Consider the following 16,762-nt stretch of genomic DNA (forward strand, 5'->3'; position numbering starts at 1 on the left):
GGACTTCTTATTTTTTCGGAGGAGAGCAGGTAGGGCAACTACTTGATTCTACTCTGAGAATTTTAGAAAATTCGCACGAGTCCGTTTTTTTTAAATCACATTTTTGTTCCTAAAATGGGGGTTATAGCGCCCTCAACGGGCACTCTCTCCATAGGGCTACATGTAAAGACCAGTTATAGACAAATGGCCCTAAAATAAAACGGACTCGTGCGAATTTCCTCAAATTTTTCATATGATGTAGATTTAACATATGGAATGTAATGCAAGTGATGTCGTTGCTGCTCTTTTAAATTTCCGCCCCAGACCAAGGTGGGCCCCACACACAAGACACAAGACACGATACACCCCAATTCGGTCAGGTGTGTACCAGGGCCACCGAGCCATGCAGGGGTTAACATTTCCAAATCGTTCCGCCAACCAGCTACTAAAAATTACTTTAACGGGATGAATGCGCGGAAATCAAAAATTGGCAATTTTAATGCTAAAATGGGACAACTGTGCCAAACTTATGTACATGCATATCACAACTTTTAGTCAATTTTGTCCCTGTACCAGACAGGGTCTAATTCTGCATAAAACTGGGCAACGTTATTTCTATAGATCTGCTGCGCATTCAAATTGCATTGTATTGCATCATAATTTCATTTGTGTCTATGCTAATTATGTTTACACAACATGAACTCATGTGTTTTCAAGCAAATTCGCCGATAATAGGTGATCAAAAGCGATCGGAATGCTACAAAAGTACAGATCGCATTCAGCTTACTTCATATGAGATGATCTTTGGAAAAATACGGCATAATTTGTCTTGGTGTTTGCGGAATGCCATGAAATAAAATATTAATACGTTGTGGCAATTCATGATTGACAACTAACAATCGGCGTGTCCTTCGTATCCTCCACTGTCAATTTCTTATCCACTCACTAATCCTCACAAAAGCTTTGTGTTGATTACGTAATGTGTGGAGGCAAATTGCAATAAGTACAATACAATAATGAGTAGGGCGGGCTCCGAGGTGGGTTTCTTCTTCATCTTACGTAACAGTATTGTTCTCCAAAAAACCCGGAAGCTTGTCGTTTGGAGCTCTAGCTGAAATACAGCAAGATAATGTAAGATAGTAAATGTAAACCTGTATTTTAGCTAGAGTATCTCGATCTACCCTGTACCGGTATTTAGAGTCCCTGGGAAGGGCAACCACAGTTGGAAATCCTAGCTACTCCCAGCTTGAAATTACCTGTCCCCGGTCGACACGTCTCTGACTTGAAGACACAAACAGACATTTGTAACATACTTACCACCGTCCTGAGCACCAACTAGAACATAAATGTTGATAAGAAGGAAACATGCCATCAATACCAATTTCCAAAGGCTCTCCATTCTGTCTTCCAGGGTCTGCAATGATCTATGGTGTAAGGTGTATAGTGATGTGGTGTTTTGTGCTACACTACATGATAGATTGTGACTCTGCAAGGCTTGGCTCGACCACAGTTGAATTGACGCTGAACAATTAATGGTTATTTTCAATAGATCTTGTGAACATTTAACAATAGTGAACAAAATAGTTGAATTTATTCAGAATAACTACAGGTATCTATTAAATGCACGAATGGAAATACCCATGAGATCGTTTACCCAGGGTAGTATCTCATGTCGTGTTCCCAAAGTACTATTTAGACGTGCAATTATTCTGTGAACTACATGACTACGTTCTGTAATCAATCGTGCAAACCATATATTCAGTGGCGTAACTACGGGGGGGGGGGGGGGGGGGGGGGAGGGGAAGGGCAGGGGGCAACATGCGCGCATTTCGCGAGCATTTCAGCACAAAATCAATTGAATGAGCATTATAACACCAATATTCAACTTCTAGTAACCAAAATTAATTAGTGGTAGGCCTTATTTGTCCAAAATTTCGCGCGCTCCGCGTGCAATTGTTTCAAAAATTGGGGTGGGCCGCCATTATGTAGATATTCTAGGGGGGGTAGGGGCGCCAATTTTGTTTCTTGCCCCGGGCGCTACCAACCCTAGTTACGCCACTACATATATTCAAATAATAGTAAGTACCTAACCTTAGTAAGTTAGATTAGTTAGAGCATTCTCTCTTGGGGTGATCACAAAATACGTCCCCTTTTGAATGTTACAATACGACAATCATAGTGTCAACCCAGGGTGACCGTTGAAGACATTTTGTCAACAGGTTGTTACTTTAGTAGCTTTTAGTGTGCGTGTCAACTTGAGGTAGTCGGGATGTATACTTTAATACACATGGAAGATGAATATAGTTGAACTTGTAAGTAGAATATAGTCGAAGTGATGCTTATTGGGAAAGTTTTATGAATGTAAATTAAATGCTCAATAATATATTGTCACCAAATGTATATTATCAGCAACCAGAAATGTATGTATTTCCTTGATTGAAACAAAACCAAAATCGCAATGTCTACGCGGGGAAATTGTTAAGGACCTTTTATTAACTTCTGGTTGTCATTTGGCATCCACATGGTCACGCTATTTGGACTAAACCCACCGGCGTGGTCAGGATCTGTTCCTGCGGGGGGGGGGCTCAGAGGGCTTTGAGGGTTATGCGGGGGCTTAATGGCTAAAATCGCCAAACAAACGGCTGATTTTACATGATTTTTTTAACAAAGTAAGCCCCCCAGCCATGAACTTTGAATCTTGCAGCAGTTGCATTCAACCAATCGTCGAATCACATAAACACGTGCACAATGTTGTATTTATAGTGTAGTCCCTTCGGTAATTCATTTCACTGTGCACATAGCGTAAAACGTACAAAAGACGTATAATGTTCATAGGGGGATAATTTTCATAGACATTACACGTTGGCAAGTGAAAATGATTATATATTGCTTTATTTCGGTTCAATAATTTAATCAATATCTAATGCTTGCAAATAGTACGAAATCTGTCTGTTGAACTGTTGTCAGGGAGCTCAAATAGGACAAAATATTTATCCTGAGTAAGCAGTTGAACAATCTCATTTTGAAAACATTTTTATGGAGGTTGTTCAAAGCTACAATATGATGCTAACTAAAATTTTGACTTCAGTTTTTACCGTTTCCGACGTACCAAATCTGTATCGCTTTAACCAACATATCCAAACAACCAAAATGTTTTATTTTGTAGCCTAGATTTAAGAATATAATAATCAAGAATAATTTCAATATCCTGGCATGTACGATAACAGAGATGTGATGATGGAGGTAGAAATTTGTAAAAAAAAATGTTGTTAGTAACACACAGAAGCTACAATAAAATGCCATTATTACATTTTCCATGTTTCAGAGGGTATATATTTAATCTTAAAGATATACGTGATACATACAATGATAATCAGGTGAAGCAACGATCTAGAAAGCTCTAGAACATGAGGGAAACATTATTTAGTGAAAGAATGGGCTTTAGCTATTTCTTAAGGCTACATGCTCTTTTTGGTTGAAATTTTTGGCGGGAAATAATCCCGCACAAATATAAAGTAATCTTTTCCCACAACTAAATATCATAGTCAGGAAATTAATGATGCATCTGGTAGCTTAGATCATAACTTTCATATACTTTAGTTGCAATTATCCCAGAAAATTCTTGATTTGTTTTTACAGAGTCTTGAATTGACGAGGTTTATGATCAAAAAACGTCACTCGGTGTATTTTGAAATTCGAGGCCATAACTCTTCTCAAATTAGCCCCAAATCATAATTTATTATATGCACGTGTAGCAAACCCCAATGGGAATAATTGGACGTTGTTTGCGGAGCCTAAATTTGATTTGATTTGATTTCACAATATTTCTAGTGTGAGAATTTTGACCTGTCAATCCCTTTTCGGATTTCGCATCCGAATTCATTAAAATGTGATATATTGAATTAATAATGAGCACGCTTACCTTTCTGCAACACTTCCCGGTACCATTGCGCATCTGGTGACAGTCAATATTTTGGCTGAAAACAGTCCCTTCCTATCATTTTTGAACAAAATATTCCTCGAAATTACGTACGTGACACGTATATATTGGGACAGCGAGGAAATGAAGAGAGCCATTTACGGTGGGGTAGGCTATTGGAAGCTATTATGGTACCAGGCATGTCAAGCAGATGCATACATAAGGGCGGTATATTCAAATGCTATTGTCTGGATCATTGAGACAGTATCGATCGCGCAAGTAGGCTTATACACGTAGAGGTGTGTTGTCGCTCCCCTGGTTTTGACATAAATTACAAGGACGTCTTGAATGACCCAGCGTTTTTATTATATTTATTAGAAAATTAATCGTCGTTTATTACGAGTCCTAAGAGTCATACCAGTTCAATTCATCAAAATTAATTTGTATTAAATGAAAAACAAACAGACAAGTAGAGTCCAATGTCTTACTATGACTGTATTACTACCAAAACCTGCTTTTCAATACACTAGAAACGTGTTGATATGTATATCTTTGAAAATCGTCAGACGTTAACCACAGGTACCGCCGTGGCACAGTGGCATCGTTCACTGTTCAGCATAGTGTATCGGCAGTGGTTCGAACCCTGGTGTAAATTTTAGTATTTTTTATTCTTTTTACTAATACGCTGTGCCGTTTTTCAAACGCGCCCCTGAATGAAATTCATGGGCAAGTACCCTTAATATATTTAGATAAAGAGCAATATACTACGAAATGTTCTTCTCATAGCCAGCATTACTTCTAGGTAAAGGAATACTAATTTGAATGACTCTTTTCGGACCATTATGAAGCAGCTTTAGCCAGATAATATGAATAGCTCTTATCAGGGCCACATCAGACAATTTAGACACAATCGAAACACTGAACTTCTAGAGTATGCACAGCTATTTACAAAAGTCGTAGGCAGCCATCATGCATGCATGTCTTTGACACCAATGGTCATTTAACCTTATTTCCCATAGTACCCCTGTATTAACAAATTTCAGAGGTTTTTGTTCATTGGCCTCTTTATCACTCAGTGACTAGTTATTAGAGGCAAACCCTATTCACCTCAAAATACGGTAACATCAGTTATATTTGTAGAATTTTGAAAAAAAAATACCGTAAAATTTCCCAAACAAGAATTGTCTTTAAAAAGACAAGGTTCACGGATCAGGTGTATTTGTTCAACTTTCAATTTTCATATAATAACCTATTCTGCATCTTGACTCTGGAAATAATAACAAATTTGGCATTTCCTCTTCTTCTTCCGGTACTGTGCAACACCTCAAACGAGTATCTAATCAAGACAAAGAGTATGTAAGGAATAAACTGTGTATATGAGATGTGGTTCAAGAGCCATTAATGTTCACTGCGTGAAAAAAACTAACAAAAACATTTGTTTTATTATTTTATATGACCTTTAATGACCTGACATTAATGACATCTGTATGTTCTACAATATAGTAACGATAGCCTCAGGTTTAGACACAGATACGTCAGTTCCCAATTTATCATGTAGTCTTCCAATGTTGAGCCATTACAGTTTCAACCATCTCAATCTGATAATTCCCTACTCGAGGAACTTCTAAGGAACCGGCCTTCGATATGAAGAAATGATGCTCTGCTAACAGATCTTGGCCTCTGAGAACCGCAAATTGCAGTGTTACTTAATTGAATCCGGCAACATGAAGTGAATATACGCTTCCCTTGTTTCCGACATTACCAACGCCGAGGATAATTGCTTGTTAATTGCCGTCGAAGTCGGATCTAGAGGCTTAATTGACACCGACATTAAAAATAGGCCGACTCGTTTGTCAAAACAATAAAACAAATAAAACATCCTAAAAACGTTTCAAGGAATGGAAAGATCAAATAACCAAGTCTGTTCTTATGTCAGACATTAGCCAAAATGGAATGTCCAAGAAATCATTTAACTGTTTTCTTCCCGCCATGATGTATTTCCTCATTGCTTTTTTTGTATTTGCTGTTTGTAAATTGTGTTTTCCCTTGCCTGAGATCGGTATGGATCTCAGTTGATCTTGTATGTTGTATGTTTCTCTTCTTTTTGTTATCTTGTGACAAAGTAGCTAGCTTGACTAACTCAATTACTGACAGTCCTTCTTAGCCACGCCGACCTAAGATGATGGCCATTCCAACGATGAATACAATTCCGAAGATAACGAAGCAAACAAAATCCAGGTATCGAAGAAATCCTATCTTGCTCTGCTGAAAAATGAGACGAAATGTATGCTTATCAATATGAGGTAGATTTATGTTATAATATGAGAAATAATTACATCTCATAAATATTCAAGAGCAGAGCATGCCACTTTATTGGTCAATCAAAAATGTCATATTCAGGAAAATGAGAGAAATAGGGCAGCTATTTCCCTCGGTACTGGCTACAGGCATATCATCCTTTACGCCGTAGCCAGTACCTTTGGAAAATAGTTTGGGTCTTTTTATCTTTTCAGTTTCCGTAAGTCTATTGTTCAGATACGAAAACACAAGTGATTCAGTAAGTTTACTGTAACCTGACTTCATTGTTAACTTTGAAGTACCAATCAGCTTATTTATAGGCAGACGTCTATGTCAATAAAAGCGGGAGAGACAAGACCGATATTTTTAATGGTCTAGCGCCCTCTCGTCTTTGCATTGCTAAATTGATCTATATTAATTTGACAAAATGCATGCCAATCCGAATGATAATGTCCACTTTTTTCTGTAAAAACGTTGAAAATAAGCCCTTAAGGCCTGCTTATGAGCCTGTCGCGCCCCACAGAGCCTGTCTCACGGGCCACAGTGTCGCCCTTCCCTCGTATCAATGTATATCTCCCTATTTTGCTTCCTCCTGCCCCCCCATGATCAGGCTCCCCACTCCCTCCCCGGTTCCTACTCTCTCCTCTCGAGCTTTCTCTTTCTAGTCTTTCCGTCCCTCCCTCTCCTCTCTTTCTTCCTCACCCCTCCCACTCTCACTTGTTCAGTCTCAAGTATCTCCCTCCCTCCCTCCCCCTCCCTTGCGAAATTTATCAGTATGATCCATGACTGAAAATAAGCTCTGCAAAAAGAAACATTTAAAATAAACCAGAGTCTTGCATATAGGCCCAACCAATAATCAGATTTGCTTGCCATTGGTACGAATGAATAGAATACATTATCTTTGCGCCAATGCAATTCTTTTGTATTGCATTTCAATATAAAACATGATTACCAAATGACCACTTGTACGCGCCTCATTGGGAGATATTTGACTATTTCAGACGTTCGTTTCATCGCCACTATGAAAGACGTTTGCTTATAACTTGGCAACATGGTTAGTATATATTTCGATGCAAGACTATATTTACGAGCCACTTACGTCTAGGCGTAAGTGCATATACACCAAACACAAATCAATTGAAGCCGTACAATTTACCGCGAATTTAGGACCGTAAAATGTAGACTCTTCTTTTGTCTAGATTAGCACCCAACCGCACATCTCAAGGTTTTATGTAAAAAATCAATACAACTTACCAAAACGAAAACTGAAATTCACTAGCTTCAAATTTTCAGTAACTAATAAAAAGGCTAGAATAAAAGATTGGTCACACCTGGGAGACTACCACTTCAGAATAACAATGACTTACAAAAACGGATACGGATACGGAAACAGAAACTGAAAAGACAAAACGACGGTTTGTCTTATTTACCATCTCCTCTGAACTGGGGTAAATGCATGCATAGTGTAGTAGTAGCAAACTGACATAGATTTATAGCCTGGAGTTTGTTTGGCCACGATAATGATGTCATTGCTGAACATCATCATTGTACTTAATGTTATATGTTATTCCATGTAAACGCCACATAAAAGCAAACACTTCACTTGTTTGAGTGGGCATATGTTGGTCATAATTATTAACGTGATAGCAATAAAATTAATATTAATGAGCGAAGGATTTTGTTAGCCCCAGTTTGATACATGATACATCTAAACAAATTCCGAATCGTACGAATTTTACAGTATCTGTCAAAATCGGTGCGCATTCAAACAGAGGTTTTATAAGTGTGAAAGTGAGTGTCTATCTTACAGGTGTCATCAAGTAAAAATCTGCATTGAACGCGGGTTTTTCAATTTGGAAAGCATTTCTGGCATCTGACCAATTTCCATTTAATTACTAAAATCTTGATCATTCCCGATTGTTTTTACACAAGTGGGATGTTATAGTGCAGCTACCCAACACATGTTCTTATCAATGTAATCAATGCTGGTAAAAATGGTGACTGCTCAAACAAGTGTGAGCTTTCTTGTTTTCGACGAACAATATCATACTGAAAATTTTCAACAAAGGAAATGGGGGTAAAAGTACTTTGTAATATGGGGAGTAAGGGATTGCACACAGTTTGGCAGGCCTAGGGGAGGGCAAGCAATATTTTGGCACGCTACTAAGACATTTTACCCCAGGGTTTCATAATTATTGCACAATCCTTTACTCTCTGAGAATGGGGGGGTCAATCTGACTAAAGATTGAAATAAGATTGATAATTTTGAAATTGTCCTCGATCGCAATCACTTAAATTGATAATAGCAATGTACTGGTAGTTGAGCTGAACATATATCTCATTCGCCAGTCTTTAATCGCCCATGACTGAAATATGAATTTAACTTCACATATACTAACAAATAACATTCAACTTACATTTTGCGGCATTTTCATCCTCAAGTCACGGTCGTCTCCTTCCATCTCCTTCATCATGATAGAAGAATGTTGCTGCATCTTCGGAGAAGATCTAACATGCACGTTGTAAGACACCGCGGCAATTATAGTAGCAAAGAAGTCGATGAAAAGCGCAAAAGCAAAGTAGTCTCCTAAAATGGTATCACCACTTGCCGGCACGATGTCATGAAGATAGATCAACTGAAGCAGGAGCGCGATGAAGATGAGTCCACAAAGTGTGATCTTCTCATAGGAAGCAGGAGGCAGCAGAAATGTTGCTAAGATGAGGAATCCAGTCAGGGCTGCTGGTAGGACAAGCTTGACACTGTATGCACTTGATACACGCTTCAGATGCAGCGTGTACGTGATGTCTATATATTTTTCCGGGCAACATTCGTACTTCATAACATTTCGTTTGGCGCTTGTGTTCGTTAGTTCGAAATTGCGGGATCGTTCATGTGAAGACAAATCAATATCGTCAATTGATTGGGTCAGGATTATGACATCGGCATGGTAATGCCAGGAACCAAATTTAAGTTGACAAACCTGGTTGTCGTACGGAAAGAATTTGAAGTCCATTCTACAGATGAAAGTAATCTGTACTGACGGAACTCGGTGCACCATTCCGGTGCTGTAAACCATTACATCGGAGTCGAGATTTTGAACGACGGTTCCACTGCAATTACACAAGTATAAAAGACAATTTGAAACAAATAAAAGGAGAAACTAATATTTATATCTATACCTTTACATTCAACTTTCACGGCATTGTTGAAGGAATTTGAAATACGGTGAGAGTGAAAATTGTTTGTTCAAGAATTGAAACTTCGGAAAATACATGACCAAATACGTATAGCAATAATATTAAATATAAAGTAATGGCGGCTTGTTTATGAGAACTTACGTGTTGAACATTTCAATATCAGGCAGCCATACGTCATTTGCGTTAATTTTCATGACATCAGTGCCATTGTATGATGCAGGGTCCCACATCAAACGGGGGTCATTCCATGCCTGTGGATTGAAAATAAAACATTACTATTATCAGCAAAATAATATGATTATCAGTTCATGTAGCCTAATTCAAATAATGATAGTCCGACCTTAATGTGACCATCACCCCTTCCGTCTTTGTCACAAGCTCGAGAAATTTTAAGCTCAGGTAGATAGCTCATGTCAGAAGGATGTAAACCCAAGCCGGTGGTTTCTAATCTTTGGTTTGGGTGGGGATGTGTTGTTGGGACTTCGCGAAAAACTACCCGACGGTCAAATCTGACGAAAAACAATTTTCGCAAATGTTGCTAAAAACGCTGAAAAATTTATCACTTATTCGAGAACATTTTGGGGAAATAACATTCTTAAACCAACTTTTCATGAAATTGAAATTAAAAATGAACCCCGAATCTGCCGCACATCCCCGTACCCTCATTTCCACTAAGAAACCCCCGGGGACCCAAACAACCCAAAGTCCAGATGGAGTAATGTGCAGGAAGGTGAATTAGTCATGTAAGCCTGTCTATTTAGTTACCTTAACTACATTATTGGTTGAATACGATAGGATTTCAGTCATAGGCACGTTAACACGGCCACCCAATAGGACCAGGGTTGAAACTCCGGTCGAAGCAGGTAGTTGAAACAGGCACTGTCATTGATTGGTTAGGGTTAGAGTTAGGGTTAGGATTAGGGTTATGAATAGGCTTAGGGTTAGCTTACACAAAATAATTACTTGAAGGTTGAACACGGCCCCCTCCCCTCCCCCAAGTAGCTCGTTGAATCAAAAGCTAGCTGGTGAGGGCCGCAAACATGTTCAAAGCGCTATCAAAAAGTATTAATAACTGAAATCTTATCGTGTTCGACCTGTAATGTAACTTGCAAAAACTTTAATAACGCTTAAATTAGGAGGTCTCGTAGCGCTGAACAAACCTAGATATAATTATATTATAAGCAAATGCAAAAGATATATAAAATGACTTATTTATTTTGTACTTGTGTGTGTCAAAAATACTTGCCTGATAAAACCAGCCGTATACGGTTGCGACCTCGTTGGCTTCATCCTGATGAAAAATGTAAAAATATAGCATGATTAAAGTCTTATTCAGATTCCCTTTTACAAATTAAGCGTACTGCTAGCCGTCCAGCGCGTATTATTTGCACAAGGTCCAATGCACACGCTTGACGTCGCGCGCGTATACGCGATGGTTAAGCTGTCAAATGAAATCTGAATAAGACTTTATGTAAATTTATGTTCCAAAACCATACCCACACACAAGCACCCCACAACCCTACCAATAACAACCCCTCACACACCCACCCCACCCTCCGTCATCATTGAGTATTTTCATTATAATATCATAGGTGGCGTACCTAGACTACATAATATGTTCATTAATCGTCTCTCATTCCCCATAACACACGCAAACTCCTCCCCACATATTTACAAACTCCAGCCCTGACATACCATCCACACCACCCCCGGGACCACTGCACCTCACATACGCACCCCACATCAAATCGTCGTAGCAACAATCAGTGTGGACAATGTCGTTGATACACTATATTACTGTAACATTTCAGGATTGTTTTATGAGCCACACTGATGAAAATGAAATTTACGAATTCAACGTACAATAAAGTCAAAATTGACCAGTGAGAATCGAAGATCAACAGTCACCGCGGGTCCTGGCGATCCATTTAGAGACGGTGGCACTCCTTTATGGTAATTTGCCAAAAGGTCGTTAAGAAGTTTGGTCTGCCATACATATTTGTGAGCTGCAATGTAAGAAGAAAAAAGTATAAAATGACGGCTTATTTCATCCAGGTTAAATAGGACACACAGTGAATAGGACATAAAATAAAAGCCGAGTCACTGGCTGTTTAATACTGTAATCATGTCGTTTATTCTTTCTGCCAACACTCGCATTTGCTCTAGCACTTAAATGCTTTCATTGATTTTAACAAAACTTGGTTATGTTGGCCACAAGCATGACTATCCTTGACCATGACAATCATGGGGTCAAAGGTCACATAAGATGTCAAACAAATGTGACATTTCAAAAGTCCTCTTCCCCCACAAATTACGGAGGACAGTGACGGCACTTGAACATAACCATCTACATAACCACTGTCTATGGGGTGCGCACATATTTGAGGTCAATGTGATTAAAGGGGTCATTTCCAGTGTGAGATTGAATACTTTAAACTGTCTATTTTCCCACAAATATCATGGCACGATGATATCACTTACAATGTGTTTATGAATAAATCATTATGGATAGGCATGGTTCTCTGCTATGTTTGTGAGTTAGGGGCTGTGTAATAATGAGCCAGAAAAAATTTCCAAATGGCGTGACAGAAATTCCCGCCCCAGGGCTCATAATTATTGCAGAGCCCCTTAAGGTTATGATCTCAAAAGAATTTTGTCGATACTAGTACAGTATTCTGATTTATCAGAAATACCTCTGCATGACCTTTGTCCCAACCCGTGCAAAAAGTTCCCCTGGTCATGAGGATTGTTGTCATTAAATTTGAGCCAAATATCCTCACGTATGGACATGGAAAACACTGTGACAATACGTAGTGTATTGTCACGGTGAAGACCGTGCTTGGAAGAGTATGCTGTATGCTAGCATACGTATTGTCACGGTGTATACCGTTGTCAAAATACCATGCACTTTAGTACAGTGACTGTTGGTCATAATTACGTATTTTCAACGTAGTGAAGAAATATTTGAGATAATATGCGACCCCATAGAATATAAAAAGCAGAATATTGGTATGTTAAAAATCAAAATGAGGCATGGGGCTGGCTGGGGCGGCTACGGGGTGTTATCTCAAAAGACAATATTGCTAAGACAATATTGTTCAAGGTTGCGCCGCAGGCTTATAAAGAAACAATGTTGCTCCAAAAACAATAGCAAACAAGCTTAAACTATAAATTAGCCCCCGATAGAGGGCAGGGCCTGAAGAATGAGGGAAATTATGGGGTAAACAGTCGGAGGGCCATCATGCGCGTTTTCCGTTAAAGGTCAAATTATTAACGGACGCGACCTTGGCAAAAATGACCGTCGCACTCTTGGGTATGCTTTTTTACTTTTCCCGCGGAAAATTTCGATTTGAAATGTATCGTATTATGTGTAGCCAATCATCTTGGGCAATTAACAAATAAGTTTTATTAGAAAATATCTTCACAATTCTCTACTTGATTTCCATTTTGTCTACTTTTGTCGTTAGAATTCGTGATTTTTGCGTTTGCTTTACCTTCAAATTTATTTTCGTTGCTAAGGACTTCTAACCCGGATATTTTCTGTCTTAACGCTTTAATCATTCTAATTTTTAGCCAGACAAGTAATTTCAACCTTTATCTATCGATTAGTCTTTGTCCCAAATTTTGAACTTAAAATTCTAAATTGTTATAATAGTTTAAATTGGTTACCCAGATTAGGCCCATCGACGAAAATTAAGTAAACAACTTCATAACAATACCGCGTGACTTGACACCATGAACGAGTACACGCGCGTGACTTTGTTGCGCCCAAGCGCGCCATTCATTTGCGTTCAGTGAAATACGCGCGCGCAGTTTAACACTGCTCGCATGAACCTTCTCAATGCTGTTGTCGCATGGCCTACTGTTTACTGGTATTTTTCCGTCTTGTAAAATACCCTTTTCATCCCGGCAGGTTTTTGTCTTAACCAACCAAAAATCTTGATTTTTTAATATGAGGATAATAAGCCATGTTTCTAATCATATGCAAATTCCTGATTTATGAACTCGCACCATTTTTTAAATAACGCAGTTTTTCTTACTCTTTTATCTCAATTCATGACAAAAATGTGTGTTTATGTGCCCATATCATATTCCTTGCAAAGTTACGGTATTTTTTGTGAACATATATGGAATGTTGAAAGACTTTCTTGTAGTTACATATAAAATATATAGCTATTAGGAGTTGTAGAGAGAAATTTGGAAGCTTTTAAAACTGCAACCCAAATCAAGCAAATTTAAATTTTCGTTGTGTGCGTATTCATAGCGTACAGTTTAATAATAGCGCGTCAAAGTTGAATGGCCCTCCAACTGTAAAGAGTAAAAAAAAATGTAAAAGTAGGCCTATGAAATGGGTGACGAGCTGTCCGTAAATATAACAGAATTTTCGTTATCAGTTCGTCATCCTTAAGGTTACTCTTGCTTCCTTGCCCTGCGGGGCCCTTATATTGGGGTCCCATTTGGAGTGTTTAGTCGTCGTATGGGAGTCGCCGGTCTCGGGCCTGCCGGCCCTGCGGCCTTGATGTTTTTGGTTGATACTATGCCCCAGCATCAAAAAACAACAATGAGTAACCTTAAGGGTGACGGGCTGTCTCTAATTTAAAAAAAAATAACCTTAATGTTAAAACATTGAGTAACCTTAATGTAACGACCTTGAAATGTAACTTCTAAAAATACTAGTTTTTATATTCTATAGTGTTATATTACCTAAAATATTTCTTCACTACGTTGAAAATACGTTTTAAAGTGAATTATGACCAACAGAAGGCGCTATTACTGTACTATTACTGTACTAAAGTACGTGGTATTTTGACAACGTTATACACCGTGACCATACGTATGCTAGCATACAGCATATTCTTCCAAGCACGGTCTTCACCGTGACAATACACTACGTATTGTCACGGTGTTTTCCATGTACAATATGTGTGTATTGGGTCCCAGATAATGCAATTGTAAGACTTTACCGCAATTGTAAGATTTTACCCCTTAATGACCTTTGACCCCAATTCTGCGTGCAAGCTATAGGCACTGGGTATAGTCGCTGCATATGTGTATGTGACGTCATTGTGCTATGTAATATGTGGCAGAAGCATTTTGAAGGTATTTGGTTTTCTACCAGAAATCCCCCCTTAATGACCATTGACTCCAATTCTGTTTGCACCCTATGGGTACTGGGTATAGCCGATACATATGCGCAAGTGACGTAATTGTAGAGTGTAACATGTAGGAGGAGAAGCATTTTGAAGTTGTTGCCAGAAAGAAGAAAGAAAGAAGCAGAATCGGATAGAAAACAGGATTTAGCTTGGGGGTGAAACCCACCAGCTAGGTAACAAACAAAACCAATTGTGTTCCTGTAGGTGACTTGCATTAGGCTATGGTTGTTGCTTTCTGGGGTCGTGTGTAAGTTCTACCAATAGCCGCTTGTGCAGACGTACAGGCTGTGGGATATATCATAATATGCATGCGTGTCTTTATTTTCGCTAAACCGAGGGTTTACCCCTGTTAGTACCTCCACATCAGCTGATCAGCAGCCAGTGAATCCCCGCAATCGTGAGATACCCCTATCAAATCCAACCTTTCAAGTCTTAAAGGGTCTTATAGGCTACTAATCTTAATGGAGTCCACTATTTTACCCGTAAAGAAATTGTACCCGCGCTTCGCTCTACCACAGGGCCTTTTTTTTTAACTTGACAAACTATATACTCTAAGGCCCCGTATCCATAGGCTGTTCCCTTGTGGCGTGTGCCCTTGTTCTGTGTTCACTTGTTCCCATGTGACCTGCCACACAGACAACGAACCTTTGTTTTGCTACGGCCACTAAGCAAAACAAAGGTTCGTTGTCTGTGTGGCAGGTCACATGGCAACAAGTGAACACGGAACAAGGGCACACGCCACAAGGGAACAGCCTATGGATACAGGGCCTAAGACACCATGCAAAATCATGAGAACTGCTAAACCCAGCGACCGCTCACCCCGAGAAACTTTTTTTTCGGGGTGAGCGGTCACTGGGTGTGAGCTGTCACTACTGGATTTTTCAGTTCTCCTGATGGTGCCTTGGAGTATTTAATTTGTTTTAAAAGGCCCTGTTGTGGGACTACCCCGCACTCCAGTACCGAAACTAACAAAGTCCCCCACAATAATACTAGCACAAGAACCCCTCAACATGTTACACACACACACCCCGCACATACACAGTCGACACACATCCGAACAGAGGCTTCTATAACATACTTACCGCCATCCTGAGCGCCAACTAGAACATAAATGTTGATAAGAAGAAAACAACATGAAAACATTACTAACTTCCGCGAATTCTTTACACTCTCCATTATGATGTTAATGGTGTATGGTGCTGACTCGTGCTGCTTCGTGCTACACTGTGCCTGGATCCCAGGGTGTTACCCCACAGATCAATTAATCAATCACTCAATCAATCCATTTTATTTATCTATACATCATGCAACAGAGCTCAACAGTATGCAATGAGTTACAATGCAAATAGCAAAATATAAAAATAACAATTATTATTATACACAATATATAATGAGAAAAGAAAAATGAAAAAACCCTTTAGATGAGGACATTGCTAAAACACAAGAGCGTGAGTGTGCCCTAGCCCTAAAGTTACACAGACATTTACTACAAAGAAAAAAAAAAAAAAAAAAGATACAAATTACGAAATATGAAAGAGACCATAGCTACCATTGAAACATGTAGGAAATGGTGAATCGCAGATATTTTCCAAGGAGATGTTTGTTTATGTGCTAGGTTTATGTGTAAAGTTAATTGTAAATTAAGTAATGCCGCTAAACAGACTTTTTTATTTAATCTATTCCCATTCTATTTCAAGTAATAGAAGTTAAAACTTCTAACAATGACGTAAATCGATAATACCACCAGACATGCGACATATAATTGATTTTCCATCATCTGAAGATAAAAAATGAATCGAAACATTTAAAAATAGCGAATACTTGATGAACGAATATTCTACATCGAATTTTCATCGAGTATGTATGGGTACTTATACGCAAGGTGCGTGTTGGTATGATCAAAAGGGGTCAACATAGAAAAAGAAAGGTTTGGAATCGCATGAATGACCATTGGACCCAGGCTTATCACGCTTAGTTTTCTTAATTTTAATGTAAGAGTATCATTAGTGAACCAGTCAACAATTATCATCGAGATAAAGATATTTTTATCTCCATGGATAAATTACATTGAAGCTTTAATTGAAGACTAAAAGAGTCATTAGCAGTACATAGTAATGTGGTATCATCGGTGTACATAGTAAACTTACAATCAACAATATTATTTACAAATAGTATAAAAAGAAAAGGGCCTGAAATGAGCCTTGAGGAATGCCAA

At 38.7% G+C, this 16,762-nt stretch overlaps 1 protein-coding gene across 1 annotated transcript; it reads right to left on the minus strand.

The window, feature by feature from the left end:
* Positions 1 to 5,912: 5,912 nt before the first annotated feature.
* On the minus strand, positions 5,913 to 15,758 carry LOC140138480 (acetylcholine receptor subunit alpha-type acr-16-like). The gene is made up of 6 exons (XM_072160365.1): positions 15,630 to 15,758; positions 11,258 to 11,400; positions 10,641 to 10,685; positions 9,536 to 9,645; positions 8,614 to 9,307; positions 5,913 to 6,163 (listed from the first exon to the last, which is right to left on the minus strand). Exons 1-6 carry the CDS (start codon positions 15,721 to 15,723, stop codon positions 6,059 to 6,061), a joined length of 1,191 nt encoding a protein of 396 aa, XP_072016466.1. The 5' UTR covers positions 15,724 to 15,758; the 3' UTR covers positions 5,913 to 6,058.
* Positions 15,759 to 16,762: the final 1,004 nt, after the last annotated feature.

The sequence above is a fragment of the Amphiura filiformis genome, chromosome 17 (genome assembly GCF_039555335.1).
Source record: "Amphiura filiformis chromosome 17, Afil_fr2py, whole genome shotgun sequence".
NCBI classification, from domain to species: domain Eukaryota; kingdom Metazoa; phylum Echinodermata; class Ophiuroidea; order Amphilepidida; family Amphiuridae; genus Amphiura; species Amphiura filiformis.